The 15,877-nt window shown below is 46.1% G+C and overlaps 2 protein-coding genes across 5 annotated transcripts; both read left to right on the top strand.

Moving 5' to 3' along the window:
- Positions 1–205: 205 nt before the first annotated feature.
- rtf1 (RTF1 homolog, Paf1/RNA polymerase II complex component) lies at positions 206–7,707 on the top strand. 4 transcript variants are annotated; one of them, XM_027008246.2, is made up of 18 exons: positions 206–363; positions 1,719–1,829; positions 2,175–2,325; positions 2,559–2,763; positions 2,982–3,099; positions 3,258–3,369; positions 3,961–4,102; positions 4,262–4,439; positions 4,606–4,688; positions 4,779–4,866; positions 5,069–5,176; positions 5,268–5,345; positions 5,514–5,635; positions 5,953–6,010; positions 6,104–6,181; positions 6,490–6,588; positions 7,221–7,335; positions 7,440–7,707. In XM_027008246.2, exons 1-18 carry the CDS (start codon positions 283–285, stop codon positions 7,544–7,546), a joined length of 2,034 nt encoding a protein of 677 aa, XP_026864047.1. In that variant the 5' UTR covers positions 206–282; the 3' UTR covers positions 7,547–7,707. The 4 variants fall into 4 exon arrangements, with proteins under 4 accessions (XP_026864047.1, XP_026864046.1, XP_026864045.1 ...); XM_027008245.2 differs by having other exon boundaries at positions 7,218–7,335; XM_027008244.2 differs by having other exon boundaries at positions 4,259–4,439.
- Positions 7,708–8,873: 1,166 nt separating this feature from the next.
- On the top strand, positions 8,874–15,658 carry golga5 (golgin A5). The gene is made up of 13 exons (XM_027008242.2): positions 8,874–9,059; positions 9,666–10,324; positions 10,713–10,919; positions 11,138–11,357; positions 11,745–11,868; positions 12,327–12,530; positions 13,095–13,265; positions 13,532–13,660; positions 13,787–13,885; positions 14,170–14,392; positions 14,749–14,854; positions 14,986–15,049; positions 15,244–15,658. The coding sequence occupies exons 2-13, from the start codon at positions 9,667–9,669 to the stop codon at positions 15,328–15,330; spliced, it is 2,292 nt and encodes a 763-aa protein (XP_026864043.2). The 5' UTR covers positions 8,874–9,059; position 9,666; the 3' UTR covers positions 15,331–15,658.
- Positions 15,659–15,877: the final 219 nt, after the last annotated feature.

Raw genomic sequence — 15,877 nt, 5'->3', positions numbered from 1 at the left:
GACACAACGCAAATACACACAATATATATAAAACACAGATATTATATAATACATCTGAACACTATGGTTGATTCCCGCTCAGTTAGAGCAGACGTAGCTAGTGCTTTAAACATACAAAGTCCTTAGGAAACATAAAAAGTGACGTCGGTGGCTACTTTGAGAACTATGTGCGCATGCGCGCCCTCTAGCGTCCCGGTGCGGAGGACCGCGGAACTGCCGCCGTTGCGTTCGCGTGCGACGAACACACAAACGCGAAACGGAGGGTAGCTAGCAAAGCTAACCATGGTGAACGTAAAGAAACGGAAACGGGTCGTCATTGATTCCGACTCGGAAGACAGTGCGAGCGATGACAATTTGGATCAGGTAAGGATAATGTCCTTAAAGTGGGTAAACGAGCTGGGTAATTTAGCCAACATAGCAGACTGCTGAGAGAGAGAGAGCCAGAGAGCGAGCGAGAGAGAGAGAGAGAGAGAGCGAGAGCTAAGCTAGTTAGGTGGCTAGTTAGCGCTGCGTTCAGTACCGCGCCAGGCGAACTGTAGGCCTGACCACAGATTCTAACAGTTTTGATGCCCAGGTTTTACAACACGGGTCTTTCATCATTATTAAAGTGGCACCTATGCATTTAGGACGTCTCTTTCTATTGCCCTAATTAGCTAACGCAGCTGAAGTTCTGTTTCGGTGTTGACAAACGTACGCTAGCTAAGCTAACTAGGGCATTAGCTAGTGAGCTATTTGTAAACACGAAAGTGGACAACTAGGTGCCTGCTACCTCTCCAGTATAACGGTTAAATATAATGGCTTTACTTTCGGAAGGCAAATACCCATATGTTTTGCATACATTCAGGATGTCCGTAGCAGTGGGATGTTACTGAAGTTAGCTAGCCAGCCAATTACAATTGTAAGCACCACCGCAGTCTGTAAATGTCCATGCCACCAAGCTGGCTAAATGGCTAGCTAGCCAGTTAAGTGTGTACTTTTTGCAAACGTGCAAACCTCAGTTTTTCATTAGCTCGCCAGCTAACTTGCCCCCGTCGTTCACGGTCGCCCTGTTTAATCCGATAGCCATTTTCACTGTGATACGAGAAGCGGACTAAAGCCAAGCCAGATCTGGTTGTTGTGTTGTGAACTAATTTTATCCCGCGGGTACTGGAGCAAGGCCACTGCGATAAGCACTCATCAGACACGGATTAACCCAGCACGCAACGCATAGCTGCGTTTGCAAGGGACTTACTGAGGTAGTTAAACTACATTTACCTTTTATCTCCTCTGAACTCCTGACTGTTGTGTTAGTAACAGTGCAGTTGAACTAGAGCTCGGCAGTTGCACATTCTTGGTAAAAGTAGGTGGTGTGATATAACAAGATTTTTGAAAGAAAGTACTGCTGCTGGAGTTAGGCTCTGAATTCATTCACCTGTTAAACAACTCACAGAGGCAGTGTCTAAATATTTGTTGTACTTCAAAATGTGAGCTTCCATATTGCTTTTTCAATCTAATGAAACCATTTTTAATTCAAAATCTATTAAGCACACTAGAAAGGTGAAGAATGCTTACTTGCAGAAGCGAGTAAAACAATGTTGAGATGGTGATATTAACTTATGGGTTTTTATCTTTATCATCAAACTTGATTTGTGGTTGGAAGACGAATTCATGAGATCTGTATACAACTTTATCGGATTGAGAGCAGCCAATTGGAAGCTGTCTTCTTGTCCACTTCGCAGGAGCTGCTGACTCTGGCCAAGAGAAAGCGAGTGGACTCTGAAGAGCAGGAGGAGCCTGTCAGCAAACCTGCAGCATCTACAGACTCTGAGACGTCCGACAGTGATGATGAGGTGTTGCCTCCTGCCCAACTTTCTCACGCTGTCCAGTCGTGCTTTTAATGATTTCAGGGGAGCTTTGCAACTCCTTTGATCTATTTGGGAGATGGGTTAGGAGAGTAGAGTTTTGAACAATACATGCAAGCAAAAAAAAAAACAAAGCAATTTACAAAGGCTGTTTAACAAATCCAGTAAGGTAACACCATGGATGTGTCCCACAGACAGTCCAAAAAAAAAAAAAAAAAAGCAATTTCCATTTTATCAGTCAGTTGCTGATCCATTTGGTACCAGTTTGTGACTTTCTTTGTGGGTGCTGAATGTACACAAACTAGAAACCTCCACTGCTTGTGCATATTTTAGTGGACTGTAGGGGGTACCAAAGCCAAGAAGAAGGTGAAGCCAGGGAAGGTGGTGGAGAAAAAGAACATCGCAAAGAAGAAGGTGAACAAGGCGGCATCCTCAGGCAGCTCGGATGGAGACAGCTCAGCAGAGAGCTCTGCTCCAGAGGAGGGTAAGAGGCTGCACGTCTCCACCATGTCCCTAGCATGGCCCCAGCAGGCACTTGTCCCTGTAAAATGCTGTCAGTGCCATGGAGTTTGCTGCTCTGCAGTTTTATCCTTGTATGCGTTTCCCCAAGAATTAGCTGAATATGTCCCCTGCGTTCACAATACATGGGAGCACCAATCTTAGCAGCTTGCATTAAGAAGGGTGAGGTTTAACAGCCGTGCATGCTTAATCGTGCAGGCGAGGTGTCGGACTCGGAGAGCAACAGCTCCTCCTCCAGCTCGGATTCGGACTCGTCCTCGGAGGACGAGGTGTTCCGGGACGGCTATGGCGATGACCTTATGGGAGATGAGGAGGACCGGGCGCGCTTGGAGCAGATGACCGAGAAGGAGAGAGAGCAGGAGCTCTTCAACCGGATTGAGAAGAGAGAGGTGCTCAAACGGAGGTGGGCAGAAGTGCTCTCTTGTGGAATATTCATATGTTTGTTTGTTTGTTTTGTTTTTTTTGTGGAGTTGGCAGTTCCTGTGACGTAGGTAAATATAATTGTGATCGTAATGCACTTGCTTTGACTGCGTAGACTGAGCAATTGCCAGGACAACGTCTGTAACAAGGTGTTCTGTTTTGTTTTTTTTTGTCCTGCCTGTCCTTTCCCCTGCTGCTCAGGTTCGAAATCAAGCAGAAACTGAAGACTGCAAAGAAGAAAGAGAAGGAAGAGAAGAAGAAGAAACAAGAGGAAGAACAGGAAAAGAGGAAGCAGTCTCAAGTGCCCGACACGCAAGTGGTGAGTACACCTCCCCTACCCTCAGGTGGTGCTCTAATAACATGTTGGCTTGCGCTAAACTCCAGCGTGTATACGGTATCGTAAAACATCTATACCCCACCCGTGTACCCAGCGTGTCTCTCTGTGCAGTCCACCAAGTCTTCTGTCCATCTGCGCAGGTGATGTCCCATAATAAAGAGCGGCGGTCAAAGAGAGACGAGAAGCTGGATAAGAAATCCCAGGCCATGGAGGAACTGAAAGCAGAGCGTGAGAAGAAGAAGAACAGGACAGGTCAGGGTCGCTCACCACCACCACACAGGACAGGTCAGGGTCGCTCACCACCGCCACACAGGACAGGTCAGGGTCGCTCACCACCGCCACACAGGACAGGTCAGGGTCGCTCACCACCGCCACACAGGACAGGTCAGGGTCGCTCACCACATGGCACTGGGCCTTAAAGGAGTAGTCCAGTGTTAAGCCTTAAAAAAACTTTCATATTATGTTCAGCATTCAAAGTATTTAAGAAAATGGTTTGCTTTTAGAGTTACTGACGAAGCCAAAGTTATACCCTAGAATTATTCTCTCTGGAAGTTTATTTTAGGACCTCCAAAATCAAGCATTTGACAAATCATCCTAAAACTCTCTTTTTTTAAAAGTACTTTTGAATAGTGAGTTAGAGTTTTTAAAATAAATAAATAAAACAAAAAACTGTAGTGTTAAAACTGGAGTATTCTTTCAATGTGTGGAGTTAAAATGTGGTCAGAATATGAAAAAAATAGACTATGGTCTTCAGGGGAAAAATATGAACCAGTTGGATCAAGATGGTAGATGTTTACCAGCCTGTCTCACGACCTGTGGTGTCTAACCTTTGAACCTTAACAGCTGAGCTCCTGGCCAAACGGCAACCGCTGAAGACCAGCGAGGTATACTCTGACGACGAAGAGGAGGAAGAGGAAGATGACGACAAGTCATCGGTGAAGAGTGACCGTAGCTCAAGATCTTCATCCTACGATGAAGAAGAGGAGTGAGTAGTAACATGCCGGCATGCCTACCAACCGCCCTCTCTGGTATACACAAGAGGCGCTCTGAAGATGAGTCTTTCCTGTGTGTGTGTGTGTGTGTGTGTGTGTGTGTGTGTGTGTGTGTGTGTGTGTGTGCGCGTGCGCGCGCGTGTGCCCAGTAGGAAGGACGTGACACCCCCCCGCTCCCAGCCCGTCTCTCTGCCAGAGGAACTCAACCGCATCCGGCTGTCGCGGCACAAGTTGGAGCGTTGGTGCCACATGCCCTTCTTCGCCAAAACCGTCACGGGTTGCTTTGTCCGGATCGGCATTGGCAATAGCAGCAGCAAACCTGTCTACCGGGTACGTCAAGATCGCCAGTCACATCACAAAGTTCCAGCTTGAAAGAATACCAAAAAAAACCTTTAGTTGCAGCCGTATGATGTGTATTAACTTTGTGTCAGTTTTCTATGTTATCATAATATCTTTGCCTTCTCCACTTCTTCCGTGAAACTTTTCTTGTCGGCAGGTGGCAGAAATAGTGGATGTGGTTGAAACGGCGAAGGTCTACCAGCTGGGCTCCACCAGGACCAACAAAGGGCTGCAGCTACGGTGAGTTAACTCCACTCTCAGAGCCCTCTGAGCTCTGCTCGTCCGCGCTCTGACACTGATCGCACGTGCGCACGTGTTCCTTTCTCAAAGGCATGGAGGTGACACCCGAGTGTTCCGACTGGAGTTCGTGTCCAATCAGGAGTTCACCGAAAATGAGTTCATGAAATGGAAAGATGCGGTGAGTGTGTGTGTGTGTGTTCGTGTGTGTGTGTTCGTGTGTGTGTTCGTGTTCGTTCAAAGGCTTACAGGCAGTTTCATGGTTTCATTTCTGATGGCAAATGGTTTCTCGTCTCAGCTCACTAAGTGGCTAAGGCAATCGGAGTGTGCTGTCTGTACAGGAGAAGCCTGTTTATGTAACTATGGCAACTGTTGCTCTGCAGATGATTGCAGGTGGGATGCAGATTCCTACTCTGGATGAGATAACTAAAAAGGAGCAGTCCATCAAAGAGGCCGTCAACTACAAGTTCAATGACAAAGACATAGAGGATGTAAGTTTCTGTCATTTTAAAAATATACAAGCGTGTGTGTGTGTGTGTGTGTGTGTGTGTTTACATGTGTATATTTCTTTGCATCATACAGATTGTGAAGGAGAAAGACAGATTCCGGAAGGCACCACCAAACTATGCTATGAAGAAAACACAGCTCCTCAAAGAAAAGGTGAAATTTTCGAATGAATTGTTTTATAGTTAGTTATGCTGATGTTTAGAATTTCCTCTTCTCTAACGGGTGTGTGTGTGTGTGTGTGTGTGTGTGTGTGTGTGTGTGTGTGTGTGTGTGTGTGTGTGTGTGTGTGTGTGTGTGTGTGTGTGTGTGTGTGTGTGTTAGGCCATGGCTGAGGAAAGTGGAGACGGTGAGCGGGCGAAAATGTTGCAGGATCAGTTAAACGAGCTGGAGGAGAGAGCAGAAGCTCTGGACAGACAGAGAACCAAAAACATCTCTGCCATCAGGTGAGGGAGCGCGCACACATGCACACAAAGTCACTCACCCACCCCTCACAGACCGGATATAGATATATATGTATATGTGTGTGTATATATGTATATGTGTGTGTGTGTGTGTGTGTGTGTATATATATATATATATATATATATATATATATATAAAGAAATGGAAATTTTTATTTATATATATGTGGGAAACATAACTTTGTTTCTATCTATATTGCTTTCTCTCCTTTTTGTACACGCTCGCGTGCACACACACGCACGCACGCGCGCGCACACACACTTCGTTTTATTTCCTTTTTTCTCACTTCTTCCCTCAGTTACATCAACCAGAGGAACCGCAGCTGGAACATAGTGGAGTCAGAGAAAGCTTTGGTGGTATGTAGGCATGCCCGCCCTGGCGCCTCAGGCTTTACTGTTAATGTTCTGGTGGAACATTCTGGAAGTTTAGCTGTGGTGGTGTTTTCTTAGGCTGAAGGTCAGAACTCTAAAAATCAGCAGATGGACCCTTTCACCAGACGACAGTGCAAACCCACCATGGTGTCCAATGTAAGAACTCTCTCTCTTTCTATTATTTTATGACCACACTAAGATCATATAGAATCTCCAATGAATTAGCAAGTATGACTAAACAGAGTTCATTTTTAAAAAGATTTGTGTGTCAGTCTAGTCATTTATTTAAAAACATACAGTTCCAGAAATATAACACACACCAGCTCATTCTTGCCAGATCTTTAATACTAGGCAAACTAAATCTAGCCTTCATAAGCTCAAATCAGAGCTGCGTGTTGATCCCGGTCCCCCAGTGAGTGGATTAGCCACTTAATTTGTTTCCTTTCTACTTTTTGGTTTTCTAGGCAAGAGACCCCTCTGTCCACGCCGCTATCCTTGCCCACCTCAATCAGAAATATGGCTCGGGCTCGGGTGCAGACAACGCACAGCAGGCCAGCAAACAGGTGACCAAAGCGAGGACACACACACACACACACACACACACACACACAAATAAATATTTGGAGCTATAAGTGTTGGTCTCAAAAAAATCACACACATTTTAAAACTTAATAGCAATATATTTGTTTCTGATATAACAGTATGTTTTAAAAAACACTTTAAAAGCATGCTCAGTTCCTAACGTAAAAAGTGGCAAACAGTTAGCAAGAGGAGGAATAGGCACCAGATTGAAAAATGTAAAGTTAGGCAGACTAGCTAGTGAAAAGCTAAGAGTTAATATGTTAACATAGGAGGAGTCAAATTATGGCAACACAATAGCGATGGTGAGGGAGGGTGGCTGAAGGTTGAAATGACCAACTGGCAGGAACGAGTGGATGAAAAAGCAGTGAGGCAGCTTACAAACAGAAAACAGGGTTCTGTTTTTATCACAAAAAAAAGCTCTTTTGATACCATTTTAAGGTATTTATGAAGGGACATCCACTTATGAACTACATTCCATGGGAACCACGTGGGCACACACACACACACACACACACACACACACACACACACACACACACACACACACAGAGCATAAACTGAGACTGCTCCTGCCTTTTCTGCCCTGACATTCAGTTTTGTCTGTGTTAAGCAGGGCCCGGCCAACCAGAAGGATAAAGACCTCACCAAGACGACCAGCGACCTCTCGGAGGACCTGTTTAAAGTTCACGATTTTGACGTCAAAATCGACCTGCAGGTTCCCAGTGCCGGTGAGTTGCTGCTGTGTCTTGGGTCCCTGCTGTAGCAGTGCACACAGCTCGGTGTGTGTGTGGTGTCTGATCGGTCTTTGCTTGTGTGTGTGTGTGTGCTTCAGAAGCCAAGTCTCTGTCAGTGAGCTCCAGCGCACTACCGGTGAAGGATGGAGCTCCCCGCCGATCCCTCAATCTGGAAGATTACAAGAAGAGACGAGGCCTCATCTGATCTCTGCTCCGCCCTGGCTAATGTCTCTCCTCCATCGAGTCCTGCATGTGTTAGAAACCTGCACCAGGGAACTAAAGCCTGTGTGAATGAGAGAGAGAGGGAGAGAGAGAGAGGGCATGTGTAGGTGTAAGCTTGTATACATGTATACATTTTGTGAGGAAAAAGTGTGTGTGTGTGTGTGTGTGTGTGTGTGTGTGTGTATGTGCGCGCGCGCGTGTGTGCGTGAGAGAGATACAATGCGAGACAAACTACTTGTGCAGTTGTTTTGCGCAGGCATTCTGAAACTGAGAGCAAGTGCGACAACTTGAAATGACAAGTTTGTTTTTCCTTTATAGGTTTACTTTATAGGAAATTGTCCACTGGTTTATTTACAACTGTATACCCCACATTTTGTTTCTTCTATAGTCTTTGGGGTTTTTTTCTTTTTGGGGTCAATATTTTCATCCCAGTTCTTATGAGTATACCATTTTCATTGCTGACCCACCTTTGGAAGAAATGGAACTTAGGACCATCTTAAAGAAGGACTCTTATTAATACTTGGGGAATTTTCATGACCGTATCCACCCCCTATCCCCTCAGAAGCTATTTATTCATCTTTGTGGAACAGTATAACCAGTTTGGCTCTACCCGGTTTGGATTAATCCAAGATGCCCCATCATCTGTTTTCCTCTTGAACAGAAGTTTCTGAGTTGATATTAAAGTCCTTCCTGACCTTTGCATGACCTCTGACAGTGAGGATCTGATGAACAAAAAAGAAGAGAATAATTATGACATCACACTCCTTTTAATGAACAAAACCTACTTGGTTTTTAAAAGAAATTTAATGTATATCAAATACCTCTTCAGTGGAATATGTGGAGATCTGATATCTGCCCCCCCCCCCCCATTGTACTTCAGTATCCTATTACCCAACCCTCCCCCCCCTCCCCTCTGAGCTCATATGTGTTATTGACTATTGATCATTGGTTATTGATGATGTTCCTTAGTCAGGTCTCGTATTGATGTGGCATGCCTTGTAAATAAGATTTGGCCATTTGGAATGAGTGCGGTAAAAATAAAAGCACTGTTTCGTATTGGATGTGGAAGTGTGTTTGTACTCAGGTTTTATATTCTTACCTATAAATAATACCCGTTAAAGGAAAATAACGAAACATATTCTGCTCATCGTACTGCAAAAAAAAAAAAAAAAAAAAAGCATTTGAAGAAACAATAGAAGTAATGTCCTGCAGCTTTTGAAACTAAACCTGCTGTCCACTAGAAGGGAGAAGCAGCACTTTATGTATCGTCAGGCCTTCTTTTTGTAAACTGGCATCTACAGGGGCTGTCTGTTTTGGGTCCTTAAACAAGTTCCTGCTCCACGTCAAGCAGGATTTGAGGCGATTATGATGGGGAAACACTGAAAATGCTAGAGCGCTAACCTAGTTAAGTCTGACAGCAAGTCAACTTAATGCCCTATTTACAATGCCAACGCAAGATTAATATTCCGCTCTTTGGTACAACAGAGACAGTGAAGGTACGTAGCTAGAACCGCACCATCCGTCCTAAGTTAGCTTAGCTCAGTTCAGCTAGGCGGCTATATCGACATACCTCCTATGTTGATCGCAAGACAGCTCGGTATAAAAGTTTCTCGGAAACGTTTAGGCTAGTGCTAGAGCTTTCGCACAACTCGCAGTATCTCTTCAAGTTCTTATTTGCTCTAGGCGGTACGACCGAGCTTAACCTAGGTGCGATATACCTACGCATAGCCGGCTAGCCAACATTAGCTAAATAAACGGTGTGTTAACTGCTTGCTGGCTAGCTGATTTAGAAAAGCTGCTTTGGAGCAGCATATCTCAGCCCGGTTATAGCCGATATCGTCCTCTAATCACCTAGATAGTGTCTAGACTCTTTTTTGCATTGGCTTAACGCGTCACATCTGATGAGTAACTGACTAAGCAAATATAAATATTAATAACTTATGTTTCTTTTTTGCTAGCCAATTATACAGAATAACACAACTGACTGTTGATAGTTTTTTTTGTCATTTACTCTCATGGTAATCTTTTAATAGTGATAAGATGACCGTCATGTATAACTGATTTGAGGTTATTTATAAGTGTGGGCTTTGTGTATACTCTAGGATGGCCTGGTTTGCTGACTTAGCTGGCCGAGCAGAGGACTTCTTAAATAAAGTGGACCAGGGTGCAGCCAGTGCTCTGACCAAACATTCAGCACAGAAATCCTCCCTGTCCTCATACAACCCTGTGGAGTCGGTCGGCTCCTCTGACGAGAACTCTGCCGCCTACAGCGCCCCCTATGAGACCCAGCATGGTTACACGGCCCTTCCCTCTGGCCACCAGGCACCCAGCTTCATCTCCACTGCTGCTGGGAATGTTAAGAAATCCAAAGCCACCATGCTGGCCGGAACTGCCAATGTGTCAAGCACGACTCCTCTGGGTTCTGACTACGCCGGCGGAGGTGCTGTCAAAGCATCTTCCAGCTTCGTTAGGCCGAAAAAAACGGAATTGAATGACGATCTCCTGTTCGACTTCCTGAACAGCGCCGACCCACCGCAGAACGAGAGGCGGGAGGTCAGGAGAGATGCAGTGCCCAGAGCTACGGCTCTGACTGACGGGGCGGCCCAGACGCAGGTGGCTGACACCCCTCAGGCTCCGCCTTCCATACAGGCCACGCCTCCCTCTGCACAGGGACTGTCCCGCAACTCCAGCCTGAGCTCCCTCACAGCCAGCACACACAGCGCTAAAACCGAGGATGGCTCTGCTCGAGACCTCATCCAAGGTACCAAACCCAGACCACATACACAAACCAGGTTTGTGCTGTGGCTATCCAGACGAGATTAATCTTGTTCGGAGTGGTTGCTCTATCCTGGTCCTACAGGCTGAACAAAGTAAACTTCAGTGTTAACTCTGTGTCCAGCAAGTTTGGTACAGTTTTTAAACAAACAATTTTTGTACTATTTGTTACTGAATGAACAACAAGCACATGGAAATGCAGTTATTATTACTGTTCTACCAATGACTTTTTTCCTCTTCTAAATTGTTTTAATTTGTGTCTTCATATAATTACCTTCTATCTCTCATGCTTTTTTTTGCTTTCTTCTTTGTTTTGCTTTCTCTCTCTATTTGGTCACTTTATTTTCTCTCTTCCTAACACTCTCTCCGCGCAGGTGATACTCCCGAGAGCTCAGACTCGGCCGTTGCTGCACCCCCAGATGGCCCCCAGGTGGCCGCGCTCGAGTTGGCCGCCCCAGAGGAGCCACTCGGACAGGTGCTGTCCAGCCTGCGCCTGGAGAACCAGCTGCTGCGCAGCGAAGTTTCCTCTCTCAACCAGGAGATGGCGTCGCTCGTCCAGAGAGCCAAGGACACGCAGGAGGGTACGAGAACTCGGGACTCTTTTCAGAGCAGCAGTTGATGTGTCCTGCATTTTGAGAGGGAGATCAGCAGTCTTTTGGTGGCAAAACAAAATGAAAAACATTGACACCCAATCCTCTCGCAAGTGTGTGTTGGGAGCTCGGTCAGTCCATTGAATGAGCCGTGACTGCTGCTTGCCTGGTAGAGTTTACGGCATCTGTCTGCTCTCCCCTCCCTGCAGAGCTGAATCAGACTCGAGCACGCTCTGAGAAGTGGAACGTGGAGCAGTCTCGCGCCGATCGCTCTGTCCGGGAACTGCAGGAGCTCGTCAGTGACCTCACAGAGGCCCTGTCAGCGAAGGACGCTCAGCTGGCCGTGCTGAAGGTACGACTGGACGAGGCGGATCAGCTGCTGAAGGCCCGCAACTCTGCCCTCGAGGAGGCCCAGAACGAAAGGACCAGGTGGGTCGTTGCCAGAGAGAATCATGGGCATTTAGCATCTGTCAGTGTGTTTTAATGATGCAGCCAAGCCAATGAAAAACACCTGCATCAGCAAACATACAAGCACATCTGTTCAGTGAAGACCAGGTAAACCAGTTAAAAACTTGGGATATTTCTAAAAGTCCCTTGTGAGGATGTAACATAGTAGTTAGTTACTTAATCCTTGTGTATGATTTAAATGATAACGCTTCATGTACACTTTTCTTTTAGTTGTAATTTAGTTTCTGTTAAGTTACCAGTCTTCAGGTGGTTGCGATGAGGGCTCGGGTGGGGTTGCTCCCCATATGTGTGCCCAGTGTACGCTTTAAGGAGCTCTGCCTCATTAACTGCTCTGCCCCTGCCCTCCAGGATCCTGCAGGACCACAGTGAGGGCAACAGTCTGCACTCCCAGGCCCTGCATACCCTGCAGGAGCGGCTCCGAGAGGCCGAGGGTGCCCTGAAGAGAGAACAGGACGGTTACAGACAAATGCAGGTGATTCCCACGCTCAGTGTGGAGGCGGGGTCCAAACTGACTTCGCCTCCACTCCCATGCTGAGTGTGGTGGCAGAGTCCAATCTGAGTCCAATCTGACTCTGCCTCTACTGTGGCCCTTGAGGAGAAGGGCTCTCTGCAGAAAGGCCAGGAAACCAAGACACCATTGTTCTTGAATTAAAAGTAACATTTTCTGGTGATGAGATTTTCTTATGTAAGCCGTCCAGTTTTCAGACTATTAACTCACTAAAATACGCGGGTGTGTGAAAATATTCTACATGTATCTAGTAATTCTATTTTAAGGAGACAAAAATCATCTGAGATGGGTGACCAGCCAATGGGGAACGCAAGAGCTCTGGCTAACCGTTTTTTGTTTGTTTGTTTGTTTGTTTAGTTTTTTAAAAGTCCAGGAGCACACGAGGTAGACGCGACTTACCTGAGCTTGTCATATGTCGGCAGGGTGAGCTGGCGGCACGACTGGCCCGGACCGAGGCGGAGCGGCAGACACTGGCGGAGACACTGACAGGCACCGAGCGCCGCATGGCCGAGGAGCGCCAGCGGGTGGAGGAGCTCCAGCAGCAGGCCAAGAGCGCCCGCACGGCAGCCGACTATGCCAGGCAGGAGCTGCAGGACTACAAGAACAAAGCATCCCGCATCCTGCAGGTCTCATGCTTCCCGCCTCCACGTCATTCCTGTCTGTGTTCACACACTTCCCATGAAGCCATGATCTTATTCAAAACACAGATTATTCAGACAGATCTCACACAACCAGAATCTGCAGCTATGCTTTTTTTCAATCTATATACGTAATGCTTGATTGTATATTGATTTAGCATCTATGTAGATTTATATTTGTATCAAATGTGCAGTTCTGATTTCTGAAATATAGGAACATGGATTAAAAAGTGTTTCTGTAAAATTAGCCAGAAAACTAGGAAACACTGAGCCTAATCCACTAACACCTGTTTAACAATGTCTGTGTTCAGATAGTCTTCTCAGGATGTCCACAAGGTGGCATTTAATGAGTCACATGGTAGCCACAAGCCCTCAACAGAAATGTCCAGTGTTGGTCAGGATATTCACGGGGTGCTTCCTATGTTGTTAGAGGGCTCATTTGCATATTGTAGCCTTCTGCAATATCAGTATCGCAAAGGCCAGTATTGCGATTACGATAAACGAACGATATATCGTGCAGCTCTACTCTGATGGGTTTCGTGGTGTTTCCAGTCTAAGGAGAAGCTGATCAGCAGTCTGAAAGAGGGCTCGGCTTTGGAGCTGCTAGACGGGGGTGTGGCAGCAGGGGTGGAGCTAGAGGAGTTGCGACACGAGAAAGAGCTGCAAAGAGAGGAGATCCAAAAACAGCAGTCCCAGATACAGAGTCTCCGTTCAGAGTTGCAGGTGTGCACGCTCACATACATCCATGTTCCCACACCTTAAAGGGCTCGACAAAAAAATGTAGCTTTTGCCATCCCCACAATTTCAAGCATCGCCTTGTAGGCTGTGCGCAGCCCCAGGACCTTAGGAGACAGGCTACTTGGTCTGGTGCTCCTGGTCTAGGTGCTGCTTGGGATCTGTGGGATTGAGGCTGGCAGGCAGGTCAGCTGGTGGTAGTGTGCGAGTAGGTCAGCTGGTGCCTGGGGGGCTGACTGCACTCTGGATTGCAGGAGATGGAGAGCCAGGCCCTGGTGGAGGCCGAGGGCTGGAGAGAGCAGCAGCGAGAGCTGCAGGAGCAGCTTTCCCAGCAGAGCCGAGCCAAGCAGGAGCTGGAGACAGAACTGGAACGCTGCAAACAGGTGCCAGAGGGTACCTTCTGCCCAAGTAGAGATTCTTCACACTGGTTTTGTCTATTGTGATTTGTAAAAATTAAAAAATGTGTGATGTAATGTGGTACGGGGTGTGTGTGTCTGTGTGTGAGACAGGAGCTAAACTATATAGAAGAGGAACACCATCGTGCTAAAAGCACACTGCAGAGTCGTATCAAAGACAGAGAAGATGAAATCCAGAAACTCAGGAACCAGGTCACTAATTTATTTTTTTCCCCTCTCTCTCTCATTCACATACACACATACACAAAATGCACGCACACTATCTCTCTCTGAAATACACAAACACACTTAATACATGAACTACACAAGCACATCTAGATCTTAAGTGCCCAATTCGGACTGTTTTTCGGTAACAAACATGTGGTACATGAACATTTCCTGACTCTCAGTTGCACAGTCCAGCACTTGTCCTCATTTTTGCAGCCTCACAGTTTGCCACTTCTCGTCTCCCTCCTCCCCGCCCCTGCTCTCCACAGCTGACCAATAAGGCTCTGAGCAACAGCAGCCAGGCGGAGCTAGAGGGGCGGCTGCACCAGCTGACGGAGGCTCTGATCCAGAAGCAGACCATGCTGGAAGCTCTTGGCACAGAAAAGAGCTCGCTCGTCTTCCAGCTCGAGCGACTGGAGCAGCAGCTGAAGAGCACCCAGGGCGGCCAGAGTGGGGGGCCACACATCAACATGGCCGCCGCCGAGGGACCAGGTTGGCGCACGGCGTGATGGGAACACACCGCTTGATGCATTATGGGAGAGGAAGTGTCAGTCAAGAAAAGTGTACATTATTACATAAATGTATCAATATAATTGATCTTCCTCGATGTGGTATGGATTTTTAAATGCTGGCTAGTTTTAGGGATGTGGGTTGAACAAGTGAGCAAGATGTATTGGTTTAGGAGAATTTTTTTTTTTAACAGCTTTCCTTTTGCGATCCATGTGCGATTTTCTCCAAGCAGTTTTAGGTTAATTATGGGTATGTGGCTGTCTGTCACTGAGCCTTCTGAGCAGTTCCGTTTGTCAGCCTGACTGAGCAGTGCGTCTGCTTCTCTGCCCATGTGAAAGGCGCCAGACAGAGAAACCCCACAGTTCTGTTCAGCGACCATGACGGTTCGGCCACAGGAATGTACGGGAAAGTGCGCAAAGCAGCCAACACCATTGATCGCTTCAGGTACCGCTCCTTCCTGTCAGTCTTACTCACCGTAGCAACAGATTCAGGGTCCGTTCAGATGATTTTCTGACTAATCCGAGCCCTCAGCATCACCGTTATCTGAACACAAAATGTGTGATTCTTGTCTGCAGCATTCGGTTAGGGATCTTTCTTAGACGATACCCCATGGCCAGAGTTTTTGTGATCGTATACATGGTGAGTAAACCTGACTCTGGATTCTGATTCCAAAGTTTACAGCCCAGCTTGTGCTACTATCTAGTGTACATTTAAAAAAAATAATTTATTGAAAGCAGTATTGAACAATGTGGACATGGGAAATTGTGATTTAACTGTTGTCTTAACAGCATGTTTAATTATTATATTATGTTTGTGGATTTTTGTGTTTACAGGCACTACTGCACCTTTGGGTTATGATTGTATTGTTGACATACACCCCTGAGATGCACCCTCAACCATCGCGTCCTGATGGCAGATAGAAGCCTTGGATATGCACATTTAAATCTGTATCCAATATTCTACATGTACAGAAAAATTTAAACTGTACTGGCTGTTTGTAGCTGGGTGGAGGTTCAGATATACCTTCTTTCTGAACTAAGACCCACCATTTGCACAGAAGTTCCATGGGGCAGTTATATGATCTCTCTCCTCTATTCTTACCTCTCATCCCCTTTTATTTGTTTTTTCCCTTTGGTTGGTCTTCTTTCTTACCCCCACTGAGTCTCTTTTCTTCTATTTACAACCCCCCTCCCCCCACACATTCTTGTGATCTCAAAACACCAACTAGTGAGATATTTAAAGACAGTATAAAGTTTGTGGTTTTATTTAATGAAGATTAGTTTTCTTCCTCGTGTCTTCCAAGTTTTTCAGTTTTAATCATGGTTATTTTTGTTAAAATACATTGTATTTCCTCTCTAATTTCTTTTAATAAACATCAACACCTTGGGGAAAAACATTGTGTTTTGTTCACCCTTCATGAACTGAACTAAGAAGAAAGATTGATTCAAAAGAACTGTTTTTAACCGG

The sequence above is a fragment of the Electrophorus electricus genome, chromosome 11, assembly GCF_013358815.1.
Source record: "Electrophorus electricus isolate fEleEle1 chromosome 11, fEleEle1.pri, whole genome shotgun sequence".
NCBI lineage: Eukaryota > Metazoa > Chordata > Actinopteri > Gymnotiformes > Gymnotidae > Electrophorus > Electrophorus electricus.
Note: the sequence above shows the minus strand (reverse complement) of the source record. Positions and strands in the feature narration are given on the sequence as shown.

Bases quoted from the DNA above. Each gene is read 5' to 3' on its own strand.
- rtf1 (XM_027008243.2), top strand. From the start codon at position 283: ATGGTGAACGTAAAGAAACGGAAACGGGTCGTCATTGATTCCGACTCG. The intron at 4,440-4,605 runs GTACGTCAAGAT...TCTTGTCGGCAG, and splicing joins GCAGCAAACCTGTCTACCGG to GTGGCAGAAATAGTGGATGT. The intron at 4,689-4,778 runs GTGAGTTAACTC...CCTTTCTCAAAG, and splicing joins AACAAAGGGCTGCAGCTACG to GCATGGAGGTGACACCCGAG.
- golga5 (XM_027008242.2), top strand. From the start codon at position 9,667: ATGGCCTGGTTTGCTGACTTAGCTGGCCGAGCAGAGGACTTCTTAAAT. The intron at 10,325-10,712 runs GTACCAAACCCA...CTCTCCGCGCAG, and splicing joins TGCTCGAGACCTCATCCAAG to GTGATACTCCCGAGAGCTCA. The intron at 12,531-13,094 runs GTCTCATGCTTC...TGGTGTTTCCAG, and splicing joins AAGCATCCCGCATCCTGCAG to TCTAAGGAGAAGCTGATCAG.